Source organism: Arachis stenosperma, chromosome 8, assembly GCF_014773155.1.
Source record: "Arachis stenosperma cultivar V10309 chromosome 8, arast.V10309.gnm1.PFL2, whole genome shotgun sequence".
NCBI lineage: Eukaryota > Viridiplantae > Streptophyta > Magnoliopsida > Fabales > Fabaceae > Arachis > Arachis stenosperma.
The window spans coordinates 49,583,881-49,604,364 of NC_080384.1; the positions used below are offsets into that span (position 1 = coordinate 49,583,881).

Sequence of the window (20,484 nt, forward strand, 5' to 3'; positions counted from 1 at the left end):
CATTATTTTGAGGTCTTTTTTCATTGTTTGCTTTGACTTATTCGGTACGTCCTTGCTTGCCCGTGATGACGTTCACTATGATGGTCGGATCCTCCTCGGGGTTTTCCCTGGGAGGCGGCCTTTGTGTTCTCGGGTTGCGTCCTTCTCTTTCTGGTGATTTGTCTCTGTCGGCGCGCCTTGGTTCTCTGATGAATTTGACGAACTCTGGGAGTTTTCCGTCTCGTATGGCCTGCTCGAGTGCGTCTTTAAGGTCGAAACAATCTTGTGTTTTGTGGCCGTATCCTCGGTGGTAATCGCAGTAGAGGGCTTTGTTTCCTCCTGTCCTTTCCTTGAGTGGTCGGGCTTTGGGGATGACACCTCGATCTGCTATTTGGTGGTATATCTCGGTAATTGGTGCTGTTAGGGGGGTGTAATTGGAGAATTTTTCCTATTCTTGGTGGTCGGTGGGTTGGTTTAAGGTGGTCTCGTTGGTTCTCTTTGGGTGGCGGGTTATGACGAGGAGTCGGGTTGCCGTGTTGGGTAGCGACGTGCTGTCGTTTGTTGGCAGCGACGACCTGGCTGACTTCTTCGTCGTTAATGTAATCTTTGGTGACGTTCTGGATTTCGTGCATGGTCCATACTGGTTTAGTGGTGAGATGTTTGCGAAAGTCTTCATTCATGAGCCCGTTAGTTAGGCAGAGGCTGGCAACGGAGTCCGTGAGTCCGTCGACCGTCAGGCATTCGTCGTTGAAGCGATCGAGGTATTTTCGTGTAGATTCTTCTTGTTTCTGTGTGACCCCTAGCAAGCTGATGGGGTGTTTGGCCTTGGTGATTCGGGTTGTGAATTGGGCCATGAATTTTCTTGTGATGTCGTGGAAGCTGGTGATGGATCCGTTCGGGAGGGCGTTGAACCATTTGATCGCTGGTCCGGCAAGGGTTACTGGGAAGGCTCTGCATCGGACCGCGTCGGATGCTCCTTCCAAGTTCATTCTGGCCTCGAAAGCGTTGTTCTTGAGGGTCTTTGGTTCCGTCGTATTTCATGTCGGTGGGTTGTCGAAGCCTCTGGGGAGTTTCGCTCTTAGGATTCTCTCTGTGAAGGGTGTGGCTCCCATTATGATGTGGTCGTTTCTTGTGCGCTTGGTGTGCCGATGTCTCGGGTCTTCGTCCGAATCGTGCTGACGATTCAGATCGTGGGATGTGCTGCGGTGGTGTTTTTTGCTGTGTCGCCGTTCTGGCGATTTCTCGTGTCGGTGGTTGCGCGAGGTGCTCGATCATCTTTCTATCATGATACCGAGTGGCGACCTTGCGGTAGGATCGTGGTCTGGACTTGCCTGGCTTCCGTGTTTGTTGGCGTATTTTCCTTTGTCGGTCAGTTTACCTTCAAGTTCCTGGACTCGGAGGCAGAGATCTTGAATGATCTGCGTCGCTTTGTCCCTTGCTTTCTCGGGATGTTGTGGATCTACGATCATATGCTCGTTTGTGCGGTGGATGGTGCTGGCCATCCGGACTTGGTTCAGGACCTCCTGTTGTTCTGGGGTTGGATGACGTGGTCGGGAGTTGTCTTGGCTTGATGGATTTTCGTCCAATATACCCTCCATCTGTTTCGGCTCTCGCAGTTCCCCACAGACGGCGCCAATGTACAGAATGCTTCTGATACGATCTAGGAGGAGGATCGGGAACCTGCGAGTCGACTCAGATGTTGGGTTGTCCAGATGGAGAGGAGGGGAGGTACCTGCAAAGACACTCTGACGCTCAAGTCAGAATAGATCTAAGAGGTGAAGGTATGAGGAATGAATGAATACCTGAGGGGACTTGGGTCCTCCATTTATAGGTGATGGTGGTTATCTTATCTTTATCTTATCTGGCTAAGATAAGAGGAACGTTTGAATTCGAAAGTTAGTTAGGACTCTAGGGGCCGGTTCAGGGCCTTTCTAGAGAGATGAAACGGGTTGGCCCGGGAAACCGGGTTCGGGCTCGGTCACGGGTCCGAGATTCGTGGGCCGGATCCGTAACAATATACATTGAATATTTTTATTTCTAACAAAAGATAAAAATATACATAAAAAATATAAATTTAATTTTGACACATTTTATTTCACATGTCTCTATTAAAATTAAGCTCTAAAAATATATTAGTACGTAGGATTCGTCTTTAATTGACTAAAATAAATATTATGATTTGATTCCTCAAATTTGTAGAAATTAATTTTGATATTTATAAAAAAATGCATTTTTTGTGATTAGGATTAATTTTAATTAATTAATGTTAGATTGTTAGTCCTATTTTTTGTTTAAATAATTATATTTTACTAATGCTTATTTTATCATTACTTACCATATTTTAGTTGATAAAATTTAAATAATCTCCCTCCACCTCCCTAGAGTATCTTGGCCAAAATCTTCTAAATTGCACTTTTACATATAGTCCATTAAGATTATTTAAATAATAAAGAACTTGCCTAGTACGTATATTATTTCTTTCCTGTTACCTGAAGAAACATTTTCTTTACAATGCACCAAGTTTCAACCAAGTAGCCTTACATTTCTTCATTCGAGTGTATTAGTTATATAAGTATTTAGATTTCAAAGATCTACTATTTTTCGCCGTCTCCTACGGTGTCGTTTAATTTAATTAGCCCTAATTAAAGAAACCATGCATCGTTCCCTCAAAGTCGCTGTTATCGGAGCTGGTGTTTCAGGCCTTGTGGCGGCACGTGAACTTCAACGCGAACGACACGACGTCGTCGTTTATGATCAAAACGACAGCGTAGGAGGAAACTGGATCTACGATCCGAGAACCGAATCCGACCCCCTCAGCCTCGATCCGAACCGAGAAACTGTCCACAGCAGCCTCCACGTGTCCCTACGCACCAACCTTCCAAGGGCACTAATGAGTTTCACCGATTACCCGTTTGTAAGAACCGAGTCCGACCCGAGAAGTTTCCCGCGTCACGACGAAGTGCTTCGGTTTTTAAACCGGTTCGCTGATGAGTTTGGTGTTCGAGAGGTGACCCGGTTGAAGACGAGAGTGACTCGAGTAGAACGAGGGAAGGACGAGTGGGTTGTTGAGTCGATGACTCGGGGATCCGAATCGGTAAGGAGGGAGGTGTTTGAAGCGGTTGTGGTGTGTTCGGGACATAACTCGGTGCCGAGGGTTGCTGAGATTGATGGTATTGAGAATTGGAGAGGCTACCAAATGCATAGCCATAACTACCGTGCACCTGGACGTTTTCAAGACCAGGTACCTTCATGCTTAAAACGTGTGTCATTTCTTTTCTTCTTTTAAGGCGCCAAAAATATTTATATTATTTTTTAATTTAAAAAAAATATTTAGTTTGATTTCTGAAATTATATAAAACTTCAATTTAGTTTTTAAAATTTCAATTATTTCTATTTAGTCTCTAAATTTTTTAAATTTCAATCATGTTAATTTCTTGCGTTGGTTTTCATCATAATGTCATTTGAAAAGTTTAAACACTAAATAAAGGCAATTAAAATTTCAAGAATTAAATTAAGGTTCGAGTGTAATTTTAGAGGCGAAGCGAAATAGAAATATTTTCTCTTATTTTAATTTTGATAAAAACTTGTCAAATTATATCTAACTCTCAGGTTATCAACTTTACACTAATTACATATGAATTCTCACTGCTAAATATAGATTATTTATTTTTTATGAATTAAATATATTGAAAAAAAAATCAAGATTTTAATACTGTTAGAACATTTTTAAAGTAAATTCTTATTTAATACTTTTCAGAGAACATAATTACATACTGAAAATTGAAAAAGCCTCTTATTTGTGATACTAGCATCAGCAAATTAAAATAGTACAATATTTGCATTATAGGTGTTTGACAATTATTATGAATCGTGAAGCAGAATTTGCTTCATAAGATACATGTATTTTGAGATTTAAACTAAACTGAATTAAAAATTACAATAATATTCGATAAACATTTTTATAGATATATGTTTAAATATAAAATATATATTAAAAATAAATTAATTAACATATATTTATATACAAATATATAATAATTAATTTAATAATTAATTTTTTTGTATATATATATATATATATATATATATATATATATATATTAATAGTGTGTGCTGCAAAAGCATTATTATGAAATGCGTTAACATGACGAATAACTGTTTTTGGCCTATCAATTTGTCATGAAATTCATTCATAATTCATAATCCTTACTTAATATGCAGATTGTGGTTATAGTTGGTTATGGAGCTAGTGCTTTTGATATCGCGGTAGATATTTTACCATTGGCAAAGGAGGTTCACGTAGCAACCAAAGATAATCGATTCGGCGTCATACTCAATCATGTAAGATACCATACTATGGTACGTATCCACTTACGCCAATATTTCGGTGTCAAATGGGTTAATTCTATCCGTTTTGACCTATCTATTTAAATTTATAAATTTAAATTAATAGATTAATTATATATTAATTATATATATACAAGCATTTGAAATAAAAGTTTGATTTATTTAAAAGAATTTTTTTAGATTAACTAGACCGATCTGTTTATTTTTTAGTTTTTGTTTAAATAAGTAATTTTAATTGAAAAAATAAAGAAAATAAATTGTAGACTAAAATATCAACTTGAAGTAATTCTTTTTTGTCCTTTTAATAGAGTATGTTCAAACTTCAAACCTCATTGATGAATGACGATAATAAAAAATTGATCTTAAAATTTCTTGGTTTTCTATTTCACGCATTTGATTAATGAATTATTATTTTATTTCGATCTTATTGTGTTATTTGTTTCAGTAAGTATCTCATTGGTACTTCTAAGTTTTATCGTATTTGCAGATAAAATGTGTGAATAAAGATGGCTCGATTTCCTTTCAAGATGGATCATCAATTTTTGCAAATACCATAATCTACTGTACTGGGTATAATCAGAAAGGCCTCGCCCATTTTTATATTTTTTTCAGGATAAAATTTCTTATTATCACCTTTTTTATTTCCAAACTTTATTACCAGATTGTTGTCATTTTTTTAAAAATATTCATTCATATATCACCGTTTTAAACTTTTAATGTATTATTGTTTTTTTCTACACAGAGAAATTAAAGAAGGAGATGCCTCCATTGCAATAATAACAACAATAACAACAAAAATAAAAACAATAACAACAATAAAAACAACAACAATAATAACAAAAACAATAATAACAAGAATAATAATAATAATAACAACAAATAATAATAATAATAATAATAATAATAATGTCACCGTGTTAATAGTAACATATTTATAAATAATATGAGGATATTGGCAATTTGATAGTAAAACTTTTTTATAATATCAATTAAAAATTTTAGCTTATCTTTCAATTTTATTAATATATTTATTTTAAAAAATATTATATACAAGTTAAAAATTAATTATCCAATTAGTTATTATATATTTATGTATATATTTATAGTTGTTTAACTTATTTTTGTATGTATTTTATATTTTATATGTAGCATAATTGATTTATTTATATACGTATCTGCATCTATATATGTATCAAATTGGATAATATCAATTGAAAATTTTAGTTTATCTTTCAACTTTATGTATTTATTTACGTATGTGCCTATATCTTTCCTATATTTACAAGTTATTATATGTTTGTAGAAGTCATTTCTACACGTCATTTTGTAACTTTATAATAGGCGTGATTTAATTTAATTTTGTTTCTAAATAAAATGTATTGGCAGATATAAATACCATTTTCCGTTTCTTGATATCAATGGAATCGTAACCGTTGAAGACAAGTGTGTTGGACCGTTATATAAACACATCTTTCCTCCAGCATCAGCACCTTCGCTATCTTTCATTGGTATTGTTACAAAGGTAATTGCAATTTAGTTACAAGTTTTTCCCATAATTTTTTTAATATTTTTTATTTCTTCTAATATCATCTTAAATTATCATTCAAATATTAAATATATAATTTTTTATAAAAAAAAATTAAAGTTCAGAATTTATTAAAAATTAATCAAAATTTAAATAAATAAATAAAATCAAATGTACATTTTCTTTTTAAAAAAATAGAAGGATAAATTTAATTGTAGAATCTAAAAAAAGAAGAAAAAAAAGAAAGGTTTAAAGAGATAAGAGAACAAATTTTAAAAATTCAATAAGGATAAAAAAGTAAAAAATTAATGTCTCACAAATCGTGTCTCAATATCTCATCAAATTAAAAATACACAAATTTAATGTCTACGTATCAATCTGTATTCTTCTGTATCTTTCAAAAATCTATATCTCATCAAACTAAATAATAAACATGTGTCATTATGTTCATATCTCAATGAGACATAGACATTAACCAAATATTATCTAAGGAGACGAGACTTACATATTTGATAAAAAAATTCAAACATGTGAAAAAATAAAAATATTATGTGCATATCAAAATCAATTATTAAAATGATTATAAATATTTATAACTAATTAGTTATTATTTATATATAAATATATGTAATTGAATTTATTTTTAATATAATTTTTATATTTTAACGTGTATTTTATAATTTATACTAATAACGAACTCTAATGTATATTTATTGTTGTTAGAAAAAATAACATAAAAAAATCTACTTATTATAAAATGGAAAAATGACTAATAAATATGAAATTTACAGACACTATTTGGTTGAGAAATATTAGTTAGGTTAACTATAATTTATTACTTAAGGTATTTTTTTAGTTTTCCCCTTAAAATTATATCTAATACATTCTTGTATATATATCGAGTCTCTTTTAATTTAATTGTTTTTTGTGTCTATAACAAAAACTAAAACAAGCAGGAACACAATTCCAAAAAATTACATAACAAAATCTTTTAACAAAATTTATTTGAAATTATCACTTGATTAAATTCATATTGATTGAAAATAAACACTCTTAATTCTTATCTTAGTTAGACAATCAGCAATAACATTATCTAATTTAAATGAATGACATCTTCTAGTTTTTATTTAACAACTCTATAATTTTTTTTATGATATTTATATTATCACCTACAATATAGTTGATAATATTATCCAGCAAAAGATACATCTTCATAGAATCATTTTCACAAATCAAAAAATCACAACCAACTATCCACACAATCATAAAATCATCCCAGACTACCAATAACTAATTTCTGAAAATTGAATCAAAGGACAGACTCCTCGAACTATCTAATACCCAAGTGTTATAATGATCATAGATAATACATCCAAAGCCTGCTACAAAAGAGTCCGAGAAAATACTAGCATCACAGTTGACCTTAAAAATATTTTGGGATGGCTGCCACAAAAAATTATGGATTACATAATTCCAAAAGATTCTTTCTTTCTTTCTTCACCCTTTTCAACTCATTCACCAAGGCTCTAAGGCAAGAGATTTTTTTTCTAGACTAAAATTCATTTGAGTTAAAGAAATCATTACATCTATTTTGCCAAATTCACCAAATTTCAGCAGTCACTACTTTTTCTTTATGATTAATAACGCTAATAATCCAAAATTAAAAATAAGAAACATTAACATGTTCAACAATAGAAAAATCTAAAAAATTTCATACATCACGAACAGTTATAAATAAATATATATATATATATGGTATGCAAAAATTCTATAATAAAACTAGTTTAAATTCTTAAAAATATAAATAATTATGAATACATATAACAATTTTGATTCTTAAAGGAATTCATTAGTATTTACCTTATAAATTATTATTATAAAGTTTCATGTAAATCAAGATCATTTAACATAAAATTAGCCAAATATATTTATTTAGAATATACATAAATAAGAGTTATTCGATTACCCTCTTAATAATATTGGATTTCGATGAAATTCGGTATAAAAAATCTATCTTTATGGTAATTGTGATTCAACTCTTTTTCAATATTCTGTATGAAATTATGTGTAGATAACTTTACTTAGAATTACACCAATGTCATATATACACACACTACCACACACATATAATAGGTCTATTTTGTAAATTTTTAATAATCATCAAATAATGATATTGACCAATTAAACTCATGAAGCTAAGTTTCAATGAATATAAGTAAGCTTCTCGAGGACTTATTTTATACTTTAAAATCACACAAGTATTTTTCAAATTTTGTACTACTATAATAAATGACATGATGCAATAAGTTAATATAATTATATTTAATTTAAAAAATATTTTAGGTTCCAATAAAATATGCAATAATATTATTTAATATGTTAATTAAATGTGTACTCACTCAAGCTACAGAGAATAATTTAGCTTTCGGTGTATATATATATAGTAATAGTATGAACCTGTTGTTAATTATTAGGAGCCGATCTTCCTTATGGCTGAATTACAATCTAAGTGGATGGCAAGAGTTCTCTCCGGTAAAATCTTGTTGCCAACAGAAGATATGATGATGAAATCTATTGAAGATATCTATCATGAAATGGAGGAAAATGGATTGCCTAAGACCTGCAGTCTTTCTCTTCGTCCACTTCAGGTATATTAACTTCTGCATATCCAACATATAATACTAATAAAATTAAATGGCTCAAATTTTATTATAGATAAAAATATTTTTAAATAATTTAAAAACGTTATAAACATATTTAATATTAAATATCTATTATTAAAAATATTTTAGAAATTGAATTTTGATGCAATTTTTTACGAACATAGTTAGAAATATGAGATATTTTAAGGATTAAAATTTGATTATTTTTTGCTAACTATATATTTTTTTATGATTTTTTGTCAATAATTAATAATATTTTTAAAAAATAAAAAAATATATAGAGATTAAACTTTTATCCAACTTATTTTTGTGTGTAATTTTTAAATAATTATTTAAATTTTTTTATAAAATTTTGGATCAAATAGATAAACGATTTCTCTAATACAAAAGGCATTTGCACTTCAAAAAACAAATATTTTTTAGATATTTTTATGGTATTTTTTAAATTATTTAAAAATATTTTTGTCATTAACAAAACTGAGTGCATTTTTGATAGTTTATCAAAAATAAATGTGATCATCACTAACACATATCCATATAATTTCATTGGGCAGGCTGAGTACAAACACTGGCTAGCAACACAAATTGGGTTGCCTCCTTTGGGAGAATGGAGGGAAAAATTGCTGTCTGAGATCTTCAAGAAATTAGGTGAACTCCCATTGACATATAGAGATCAATGGGATGACACTTATTGGGATTCCATCATTCAATTTTAATTTCATCAACATCCTAGAGTAAATATGTATTTTTTCACGCCGTTTTTAAAAGAATGAAATGTTTCCATTGTCAAATTTATTTATTTGTCTAAACGTTCTCTAAAAACATAGATAATATGTATAAAAGTCGTTAATCTTTTGAATGTTTTCCACGAGTCATGTTAATATGGCATATTAACATCATAATTATTTATATTTCACATGTTAAATCATAATTTGACCATACATAATGAGATGATGATGTATTATTTAGTGATCCTGCACATGTCTATTTAGAGGCATATGTTATAACTTATAACATTATTTATTTGCCATGTGTCCCTGATATGTAATCATTATTTAAAGAAGAAAATTATGGTATAACTCATTAATGTAAGAGATTTAGATTTGTCTTTGTTTCTATCAATTAAAATTTTTTAAAATCGAATATTACGTATTTTATCAAATAATAGCTTATCATAACTAATATTTATCTTTTTTTATTAGATATAAATTTTATAATTTTTATACTATTTATAAGTGTCGTTTGATTTTTTTATGGACAAAAGTTTTTTTTTTCTATCCGAAAAAAAAAAAAGCCAGAATGTTTCTTATAGTAAGATTTAAGGAGATATACGTACGGTTCAATTTAATTAAACTAAAGCAACAAACCTTTTTTTGTTTAAATCAAGTAATACGTGTTGAACTGCAGATAGAATTCCATTTCCTCATAATTGCAAGGACAAATCACTTCAATAAGCTTGAGTCAACCTGCGGGGAAAATTATATAAATCAGCCAAATAAAAAATTAGTTCACGAATTAATTAAGTGACATTTTTATATAGTTCGAATCACCTTAATTTAAATGTTATTTTCATATAATTTAAATTATTCTAATTCAAACTACACACGCACATACTCATTAATTCGAATAAATCTGATTTGAATTACACCAACAAAATCAGGATGATTCGAATTACACACGTGCATAATGTAATTCGAATTGGTCAGATTCAAATTACTCATGAGTTAATTCTGCCAATTATTTTATTAAAAAATTAATAATTTATTAAAAAATAATAATTTAAAAATAAAAAATTTATTTTATGCATTAAAAAAAAGCTAACAAAATATTTAATTACGAGATTTCTTTAAAATATTAATGAGCTATCAATTCGAATTTCATACAATACTTTTTTGTCCATTTTTAATAGCTCATGAATATTTTTTAATAAATTTTTTTAATAAATTTATTTAAATTATACCACAAAAATTATTTTATTCCATACAAAATAATTTTAAAAAATGGCTTAAAAGATGTTAGGAGTATTATAAAAATTTGTAATATTCTAATGACTTAGGACATTAAAGAAATACTCTACATAGTCAATAATAATTTAGAAATTAAAGAAAATATACTTTTATCATGTATTTACCTAAATTACTATAATATTACAAATTTTGATAGTACTCATAACATTTTTAAGCTATTTTTTAAATTGTTTTGCATACAAAATAGCTTAAAATGCCCTTTATTCAAGTTATGACCGTTTGAGTGTGAAGAGGTCAGGCTGACAGCTTTGGCAATTCTTTCAATTTCTTGTATTCCTTCCACTTTTGCATGCTTCCTTTCCATCCTCTAAGTCATTCCTGCCCTGTAATCTCTGAAAACACTTAACACACATATCACGGCATCTAATGGTAATAAGAGAGGATTAATATTAACAAATATAAGGCCAAAGAAACATGATTTCAATCATAGTACAAAATCAGGAAGGAAAAATGTAAACTCATGCAAATTATATGAATAAGTGTGTAAAGAATTGATAAAAACCACTTAATTGAGCATAAGATAAACAATAGAAGGAAGCGCAAATGGAACTGCCGCTTGTCTGAAGGAAGCACAGATGGAACTACTGCTAGTCTGAAGGAAGCACAGACGAAACTGCCGCTTGTCTGAAGGAAGCGTAGACGAAACCGTCGCTTGTCTGAAGGAAGCGCAGATGGAACTGCCGCTAATTTGAAAGAAGCACAGACGGAACTGTCGGAAAGAAATGCAGATGGAACTACCACAAAGAAACATAGACGAAAGAACTGCTACGAGAAAATACAGACGTAACTATCAGAAAGAAATGCAGACGGAACTGCCACCAGAAAACACAAACGAAACGCATACAGAACTGCCACGAGAAAATGCAGACGGAACTGTCGGAAAGAAATGCAGACGGAACTGCCACGCAGACGGTATTACTACGAAAAAACGTAAACGGAACTGCCACGAGAGAACACAAACGAAACTACCACGAGAGAACGCAGATGGAACTGTCACAAGAGAACGCAGACGGAACTGCCACAAGACCGCAGACGGAATTGCCGGAAGAGAGCGAAAACTATATGATTTCTTCATGAGAATAGGTAAGCAGCAAATGACAATGGTGGTTGATCATTTGACTCGAAAAAACATAAGACAAAAAAATAGGCTAGTCAGTAAGGTGAAAAAGCATCAAAGGAGTGACAAAAGAGAAAGAAGAATGGCATAGAAAAACAATGCAAAAACTACGGTGATTTCACCACATGAAAACAACCTATCCTCTTCAAGGAGGATACAATGACTCTAATACCATGTTAGAAACAAGAGACTAAACCGGAGAAAGGATGGTATATTATTGAGTGTATTCAAGTTGTCTATTCAAGTTGTTTAGAATGATACAATATAAAAGAATATTTATAGGTACTAAGAGAATCGTAATAATAAAAACGTAATCTCCTATAATAAATATTCAGATATACTAAATAATACTAATTGATCATAATTATATTCTAACAAAAATAATGGGCAGAATTAACTCATGAGTAATTCGAATCTGAACAATTCGAATTACATTATGCACGTGTATAATTCGAATCACCCTAATTCGAATTACTGTTGGTATAATTCGAATCAAGTTGATTCGAATTAGTGGGTATATAATTCAAATTACATAGAGATAAAATTTGAATTAACCTAATTTAAATTATATAAATATATATCTCTGAGTGATTCATGAATCATTTTTATATTTGACTGATTTATATAATTTTGAACTCTCATTAACTAATTTCAGTGATTTGCCCTAAATGCAATTATGTCTAGTCAAGACTGGAGATAGCATCTAATTTTTGTTTTGGCGTGGAGATAACATATTAACATCTAATTTAATTTGTTATAAGCATATTAGTTAGATTGTCACATCATTAATTTGTATTTAGTACTTGCCTTCTTTATATATAGTATTTAGCACTTGTCTTCAACTTAATTACTCACCAAATTCTAATTATATATGGCGCATGATTTAAACTCAACTCAACAAGTTTCTTATATTAAATGCACTATCATATATAATTAGTAGAGTCCATGTTTAACGAGTTTAATAAATCATGAACAACAACATATATATAGTTTTTAATTTATTCTGTAAAAGTTTAAATGGGCAATTAATTAATTAATTTAATTATACATGTTTTAAAGCACACATGAAATATATTTTATGAGCCTATCTTTTACGATATTTTTATTCGCATGCATGAGTAGACTTATTGAAGAAGACTTGGAAAGAATCAAAATGTCAAAAATGCTTAGAAGGAAATAATATTCTAAAAGCAAAGCAAAGGAAAACGACAAGAGAGAAGAACTGAAGAAGAATAAAACTTGCATTTATTTAATCAATAAATGGATAAGACAAATTACGCAACCTGTGAATAAAATGCCGCCATCTTTGTCCAATTCTAATAGTAACAAAAACGAACAATACATAAAGAAAATAAATAAAAATTTACATGCAAATTAATAGTTAAAAAATTAACTATTAAAAAATAATTTAATTAAATATATCAAATTATTTAATAATTTTTTACTATTAATTTTACGTAAAATTTTTACTTAAAGAACAATACTAATAGCAAAAGTTTTAATAAAAGAAATTATTGTCAAAATTCTTTGGTTTCTAATAAATTACTCTCTAGTAAAGAGTTTGTATCACGCAATTCTTGTTTGTTGTTTGTTATTTATTTAATCTTTTGACTACTTTTAAGAAACTTTACGGCCTAAATTTTAATTATTTTACTTTTAAAATATTGTTGAAATAAAAAATCACTTTCATTGATGTTATTTTTAAAATTTTATTATTTATAGTGAAATAAATTTAAAACATCTAAATCTATGCTAGAAACATAAAAACGATGCTCAAATACTTTAAAATTTTAAGTTCGTAGAAAATTTTCCACTAAAAATCATATTTTAAAAACTTTTTTAATGTAAATTTTTTGGAACATAAAATGTTACAGTGTTACACAAAATCAAACGCTTGCATTAAATAGTTCAAATTAGAGTATTTAAAATATAATTAGTTTGACTTAAAATTAGGGAAAAAAGGTCAAACTTTTATTAATAGAATTCAAACATATTTTAAAAGAAAATTAGAGGAGAGAATAAATTTTGGCTAAAACATCTACGTCACATATATATATATATATATATATATATATATATATATAATTAGATGAAAATTCACGTGAAAACATTTTTATGTGAAGCTAACATAAAAACATCTAATGACTAAATTATTAAATAATAATTTTTTATTATCAAATTTATATAAAAGTAATTATATGTAAATTTAAAAAAAATAATTATTAAATTAATTATTTATATAAAATATATATTAAAAATAAATTAAATAATACATTACATATATATTTATACAGAAATAATAAGAAATGAATGCATGGACATTCGTTTGTTCGTTCATTCTTGCAAATGCTAGGAATTTGTTAGGCAGCCGAAAGACATTCTAGAAGAGTAGAATACAATTGATAGATATATATTTTTTGAATATATTTTATGTTCGGTAAAAAAAGGTTTAATTTTAATATATTAACACGTAATTATATAATCATATTTATTTTTTTAAATAATTATTTAATATAAAAATTAGTTATTTTATTAATATAGTCTTATATAATTAGATATATGTGTAAAACTATTTTATTTTGACAGTATATTAAAATTAAATTTGATAAAAAAATTGAGAAATAAAATAATAAAAGAAGGTAAAGATATTATTTTTTATCTTATAAAATAAACAATATTTCTCCAAATAACGATTAATTATCTATATTATTAGTATTTACTATTTAGTTGACCCCAAAAAAAGGTAGTTAAGTCTTTTATTTATTTTCTTACTTTTTCTTAACAAAATTGTTATCACTTTCTTTTCTGGTCTCGTTGCTCGTTTTTCTGACAGTTCTCTTCTCTCTTCTCTAAAAGCGTCAACGATAACTCTGCAAAAACGCTTTCTAAATCAAATCAGACAGGTGAAAATGTGAATTCGATGCAATTGCGATTCTATAATTCTCGATCCTAGTTCTTTATTATTTCTTCTTATTATTTTTAGAATCCATGGTGAATTTAGCTTTGATGTCTTAGCAACAAGATTCAGTTACGAAAATGCGATTTTACTTTTTCGGAAAAGTATTGTTACAGTTAGTTGTGATCATTGACTTTTTTGGTTGACTTTATGAACTAGTTTTGGTTTTTCTGCTTCTCTGTGCTGTTCTGTTTGTTGTGGGTGGATCGTTTAGCTGTTAAATTTTACTTAATAATTTGTTTGGATTTAATTTTTATTTATTGTAAATATAATATACTTTTATATAGCATCGTGTATTGTTACATCGACAAAGGTAGTTTATCTTTTATTTCCAATGCTTAAATAGTCATCTAAAACAATGATTAGTCGTTAGTTATTAAAATTATACTCAATTTATTTAGTGACTGATTTTATAAATTGCTGGTGCAAATTTGTTGCAATATTTTGTAATTTAATGGCCTGAAAATGATTCTGCCTTGGGTGTTCTTGGAAGGCAGTTATAGTAAATTGATTTTGAGAAGTAAGCTATGAAATGTTGTAATATGAATGCTAAATAGTTCCAATGAATATTATATGGTTGTGGTGTGATGAGTAATTCACTTTAATTGTTTTATTGTCAATCTATCTTTTAAAAACTTCAATATAGGTGAAGGAAGGCCTCTAAATTATGGGAAACACTGAGTCATATGAATCTGAAGAAAATCTTTACCAACAATCGTTATCTTATGATCAGAGTTCGGTAAATTCTGTCTATCATCAACCTTCTTCTTATGATAGGAGTTCAATCAATACTACCTATGATCAACCCTCTTCTTATGCTGGGAGTTCGTGGAATACTAGCCACCATCAAACCTCTTCGAATGCTAGGAGTTCAAGCAATACTAGGCCTCAACATAAGCAGCAACCAACATTTATTGCTGACAATTTCAGCTCTTTGGATGAGGTTTGGGTTACTATTTTGCTTATTGATTGAGTGAGAATACTTATTATTAGTATTGATCTTGCATTACAAGGATCATCTCTATTGGTGAACTGGATCGGCTATTTGTAGCGATATTTTGAATCCACTTAGTTATATTTCAGGTTATTTCTGCTCTAAGAGATGCTGGTCTTGAATCTTCAAATTTAATTCTTGGTATTGATTTCACAAAAAGCAATGAGTGGACAGGTTAGCTTTTTATTTTTAAAAATACTATGAATTTGATATATGTGCATATTAGCATATTTATACAGTGAATGTTGAGAAGTCACTTCTTGATGATTGTAGGCAAGCACTCATTCCATCGAAAAAGTCTTCATCATATTGGAAACAATCCTAATCCATATGAGCAAGCCATATCTATAATTGGTCGTACTCTTTCTTCTTTTGACGAAGATAACCTGATACCATGTTTTGGTTTTGGTGATGGTGAGTATCTGTTCTGATTTTAGAGAGAAATTTCTGTATGTTTATCTTCTATTGATTATGGTGAATTTGCTTCTGCAGCTTCTACACATGATCAGAATGTGTTCAATTTCTATGCTGATGGTAGATATTGTAACGGTTTTGAAGAAGCACTTGAACGTTATAGACAGATTGTTCCACACTTAAAACTTTCAGGTTTGTTTACAATATTATATTCCTTGGTTGCCGGAATTTGGATCTTGGAATCGAAAGTTTATCTCTAAGACCATGGTTTTGGCAGGAGAATAGTTATCATGACTTAAAATGGAAGCTAGTATTTGGAAATTCATCTCATGGTTTTTTCTTCGATTCAGGATTTTTATTTTCCTTGAGGTTTAGTATGTTTCTTGTATTATACAACTTTAGTATTCAAGACACTACTTTTTTTTGTGGCATTTTCAATTCTCGTAAATAAAATGATAAGCAATAAATAATCAAACCAAGGGTTTTGTTAGTCTTCTTAACTCTGTTCTCTTATCTCTTATCATAGTTCAGTTTGTCATTCCAAGAAAATGAAAGAGTCAGGGAGAAAATACAGGAAAAAGTGAAGATGGAAAGAGAGATTATAAATTTTATTAGTTGAATCAAAATGCCTGTACAACATAGGAGTTATATTTGTAGCTGTTGGTGTAGCCAACAGATTTGACAGTAGTGCATAGTAGGATTAACATTATTCAGCTGTTGCAGTGCATAGGAGCTTATCTTCTGGTCTTTAGTGTTGCAGTACATATTTTGGTGCACTTTATTTAGTATTACTCATTTTTATATGGTATGGAGGTTTGAGCAGTAGCGTTGAGATGAGATGTGATTAGAAATTGTTGCATTTGGCTATAGGGATGTCAATACCACCCGAACTCGCAGGTACCCACCCCGTCCCTACCCGCTCAGTACCCGCCCCGCACCGGGATGGGTTCTTGGGAGGGGCGGGGCGGGATCGGGTTTAGGTAATACCCGCCCCGTTATATATATGATATATATAATTTTAATATATAATATTTATAATATATGTAAAATAATTAGTAAATGATCAATAATATTATATCATATTTAAATTTTTACTTTAATTTATGTTATGTATGTGATGATGGTTATATAAATTTTGAAATTTAATTTTATTTATTGAATTTTAATAATTATAGGGGTGGGTAGGAGCGGGGCGGGTTAGGGTTTAACGTTTTACTACCCGCGGTAGAAGAGGGGCGGGTTCCATGCGAGTTGTTGTATGACGGGGCGGGGTCGGGTAGAACAAAAACCCGCCCCGTTGCCACCCCTATTTGGCTACAGAGCGATTCCAAAAATCTTGCCGAAGATCTCTTCCTACTTGACCTTTTGTCAAATAGGCTATTTTTTTAGCCTTCTAAGAGGGTTCATCTCTTGGGTTGAATTGATTGAATTTCCTTGTATGATAAGCAAAGGGACTAGTGTGCTTTCTATCATAGTACATCTTTAGTAATCCTCCTGTATTTTGTTCATTTCTGTTGTTAATTCTTCATTGTTTTCCAAGAGGGAAAACTCTATCTAAGAGAGCTTACGTATAGTAGCAATGATATGAAGATTTGATTATATAAGGTTTTTCCTTGTTATTAGGTCCAACATCATTTGCGCCGGTAATCGATGCAGCAATTGATATTGTGGAGAAAAGCAATGGTCAATATCATGTTCTTGTTATTATTGCTGATGGACAGGTTCTATCTACTTATCTTTCTCTCAATAATTTCTTTTCATGGCATGAATAGCTGTATGTTTCTACTTGTCTTCCTTTTATTGATAGTATTTCTTCTTTCTCTTTAGGTTTCCAGAAATCCAGATCCAGGAGGACGCAAAAGGCTTAGTCCACAAGAACAAGCAACTATTAATTCTATAGTTGCTGCAAGGTAAATCCATATCGTTTGTAGTCTTTTGCTGATTTCTATGGTAGATGTCTCTTACATAAACCTATTTTGGTTGGTCAGTCACTATCCTCTCTCAATAATTTTGGTTGGTGTTGGAGATGGACCGTGGGATGAGATGCAGCAGTTTGACGATAACATCACGGAGCGCTTATTTGACAACTTTCAGGTACTTGATAGTACTTAAAATATTCAAGTACTATGTATGCTTCTATAGTAATAAGTTTCAAGAACCTCAAAGTTTAGCATATTAATGAGCTAAGGGGATAATGTAATACATCGGCCAGTTCCAAAATTAAGCACAGTTTATAATTAGTTGGACATAGTGTTTTATGATGCTATTCTCTTTGTAGAGAGAGATATAATATGGAATTCTACTATCTCAACATTAGTAAGTGTAAGATGATTCTTAAGCAGGTTTACCCAACTCCTAACATGGATTAGGGTGGCTCTTTAGTTAAATTTGAAGATAAACCTTCTATAACAAATCTACCAGTTTCAAATTCCATCAGGACTTTATTTGTGCCATTTTTTCTGCAAGAATCAAACATTCTTTGGCATGTGATTTAGTAATTAGTAGTGATCACTTTGTAAAATGCCTAAATTACTGCTCATAATTGCAAAACGTGACTGGAAAATTCAGTGTTCTGTATTTTAATATCCTCTCTTGTCTTATGAATTCCCCCTGCTCCACCCCCCTCCCCCCCCTCCTTTTTTTTTCTTTTGATGAAATTGGCATATAATCTACTCTGTTCCTTTTTATCCCTTCAGTTTGTGAACTTCACAAAGATCATGTCTGAGAACACAGAAGCATCAAAGAAAGAAACAGCATTTGCACTTGCTGCCCTTATGGAAATTCCATTTCAATACCGAGTTGCCCAAAATATGCAACTTAACAAGTAAGCCAAGAACTGCACTTATGAGTTGTGATTTGTGATACTTCTAAATTATATACAGGGAAACTCAGTCCCCAAATCTTTTGACGCAGTAGCGACTCACCAGTTTATCATCATAAACGGCCTCTCCCTCCACCAAAGGAAGTAATAGATCATGATAATGCAGTCCCCGTGATTCCCCCTGTGACAGAAATGCTGGAATCAGCTGAGGAAAAAGCTCCAGCTGCTTCAGAGCCGGTTTGTTTCCTTACTCCTCCAGCTTGTTCTCTCCTTGATTAGATTCATGTTGACATCTCTTCATGTTCCTGAGTTAACTCTCTTTATCCTATTCAAGGTGTGTCCTGTTTGCCTGACCAACCCGAAGGACATGGCTTTTGGATGTGGTCATACAGTAAGTCTCATTGATAAGCTTTATTCTTGTTTAATGCTATATCAACATGCTCTAGAGTTTCTTATCTCTGTTTGCTTCAATCACATATCTTAGAAAGGGAATTTAGATTTAGATTTAGATTAACGATGCTACACTAGTGTATGTATGTTATCTCCACACTGAGAGCAGTTTTGCACTAGCTGAAGTTAGCAGCTTACTTCAAATAATATCTTTATCTTCTGTCACATACTATGTTTTTGTTAAAGTCCTTTTAGATTTTTAGATCAAAATTTTTCTTCAAATAGCTTTGTGCTTCGTTTATACAAGTTATGATATTTTAAAGAGAAACAACCAAGATGGTCATCCACTTCTCCATGTATTATTATCCCCAACATTAATATACACCTGGGTATATGTATGTTAAGATTTTGTTACTACGAATAAACAGGATAATGATAAATGCATCCTATTTTTGTCTGTTATGTTTAACTTGCATATTGAGTATAATTTGCATGTACAAATGTGTCTGATATTATTTGTCATTTGCTTTTCCCTTTTTTTTGTTCGAAATTTTATTTAGACTTGCAAAGAGTGTGGCATGACATTATCTGCATGCCCGTTGTGCCGGCAGCAAATTACAACTCGTCTGAGATTGTACACTTGAGCCGGTGAAGAAAAGGATGTGGGGACACCTACTCTCGGTCAAAAACAGAAATATAAAGTTGAAGTAAAAAGCTAAAAATGAGAATTGGAAAGTAACCGACGGGTGGTATCTGCATTATTCAAGCATTCAAATATCATTTCTTGAGAGCTGGAGATCCTTAATCTATGTTCCGTTGTTACTATGATCCAGTGAAAGATGGATACGTAGTAATAACTACTGTACCATTATTTCTATTTTGGCTTACGGGCGAAGTGTAAAGAATGGCTGGGCAAAGCTGCGATTGAACAAAATGCTTATTGAGTTACATGTATACATAGAGTCTATCAAGGTAAACTTCATCCTGCCAAATGGTCTGAGATATTGGTTTGTAAAAAATAGGCCGCTAGAGGTAATGATATGTTCAAAAACTTTACATAATCCTTTTAGTATTATTACCAAGGCCATAGTCTCATCGAGACTTGTCTCCGAAATTGAAGAATACAGTGTGATTTTATGTAAATAAAAGCAAAGTGCTACAACTTTTTTCTTACCATAAGAGGGTTCTAATATTATCACACGATGTAGAAGCCACCTCACTTAGGTGGACAACTCATGCATTTGAAAACGC

General features: G+C 30.7%; 2 protein-coding genes across 3 annotated transcripts; both read left to right on the top strand.

Moving 5' to 3' along the window:
• Positions 1-2,569: 2,569 nt before the first annotated feature.
• On the top strand, positions 2,570-9,265 carry LOC130946700 (flavin-containing monooxygenase FMO GS-OX5-like). Its single transcript, XM_057875538.1, has 6 exons — positions 2,570-3,220; positions 4,201-4,338; positions 4,814-4,896; positions 5,713-5,848; positions 8,326-8,499; positions 9,069-9,265. The coding sequence occupies exons 1-6, from the start codon at positions 2,633-2,635 to the stop codon at positions 9,228-9,230; spliced, it is 1,281 nt and encodes a 426-aa protein (XP_057731521.1). The 5' UTR covers positions 2,570-2,632; the 3' UTR covers positions 9,231-9,265.
• A 5,160-nt stretch (positions 9,266-14,425) lies between these two features.
• LOC130943712 (E3 ubiquitin-protein ligase RGLG3) lies at positions 14,426-20,412 on the top strand. 2 transcript variants are annotated; one of them, XM_057871714.1, is made up of 12 exons: positions 14,426-14,561; positions 15,261-15,557; positions 15,698-15,782; positions 15,882-16,022; positions 16,101-16,214; positions 17,646-17,743; positions 17,850-17,932; positions 18,011-18,116; positions 18,719-18,846; positions 18,936-19,080; positions 19,178-19,234; positions 19,794-20,412. In XM_057871714.1, the coding sequence occupies exons 2-12, from the start codon at positions 15,282-15,284 to the stop codon at positions 19,875-19,877; spliced, it is 1,317 nt and encodes a 438-aa protein (XP_057727697.1). In that variant the 5' UTR covers positions 14,426-14,561; positions 15,261-15,281; the 3' UTR covers positions 19,878-20,412. The 2 variants fall into 2 exon arrangements, with proteins under 2 accessions (XP_057727697.1, XP_057727698.1); XM_057871715.1 differs by having other exon boundaries at positions 18,939-19,080.
• Positions 20,413-20,484: the final 72 nt, after the last annotated feature.

Bases quoted from the DNA above. Each gene is read 5' to 3' on its own strand.
- LOC130946700 (XM_057875538.1), top strand. From the start codon at position 2,633: ATGCATCGTTCCCTCAAAGTCGCTGTTATCGGAGCTGGTGTTTCAGGC. The intron at 4,897-5,712 runs GTATAATCAGAA...ATGTATTGGCAG, and splicing joins ACCATAATCTACTGTACTGG to ATATAAATACCATTTTCCGT. The intron at 8,500-9,068 runs GTATATTAACTT...TTCATTGGGCAG, and splicing joins TTTCTCTTCGTCCACTTCAG to GCTGAGTACAAACACTGGCT.
- LOC130943712 (XM_057871714.1), top strand. From the start codon at position 15,282: ATGGGAAACACTGAGTCATATGAATCTGAAGAAAATCTTTACCAACAA. The intron at 15,783-15,881 runs GTTAGCTTTTTA...TGATGATTGTAG, and splicing joins AAAAAGCAATGAGTGGACAG to GCAAGCACTCATTCCATCGA. The intron at 16,023-16,100 runs GTGAGTATCTGT...TTGCTTCTGCAG, and splicing joins ATGTTTTGGTTTTGGTGATG to CTTCTACACATGATCAGAAT.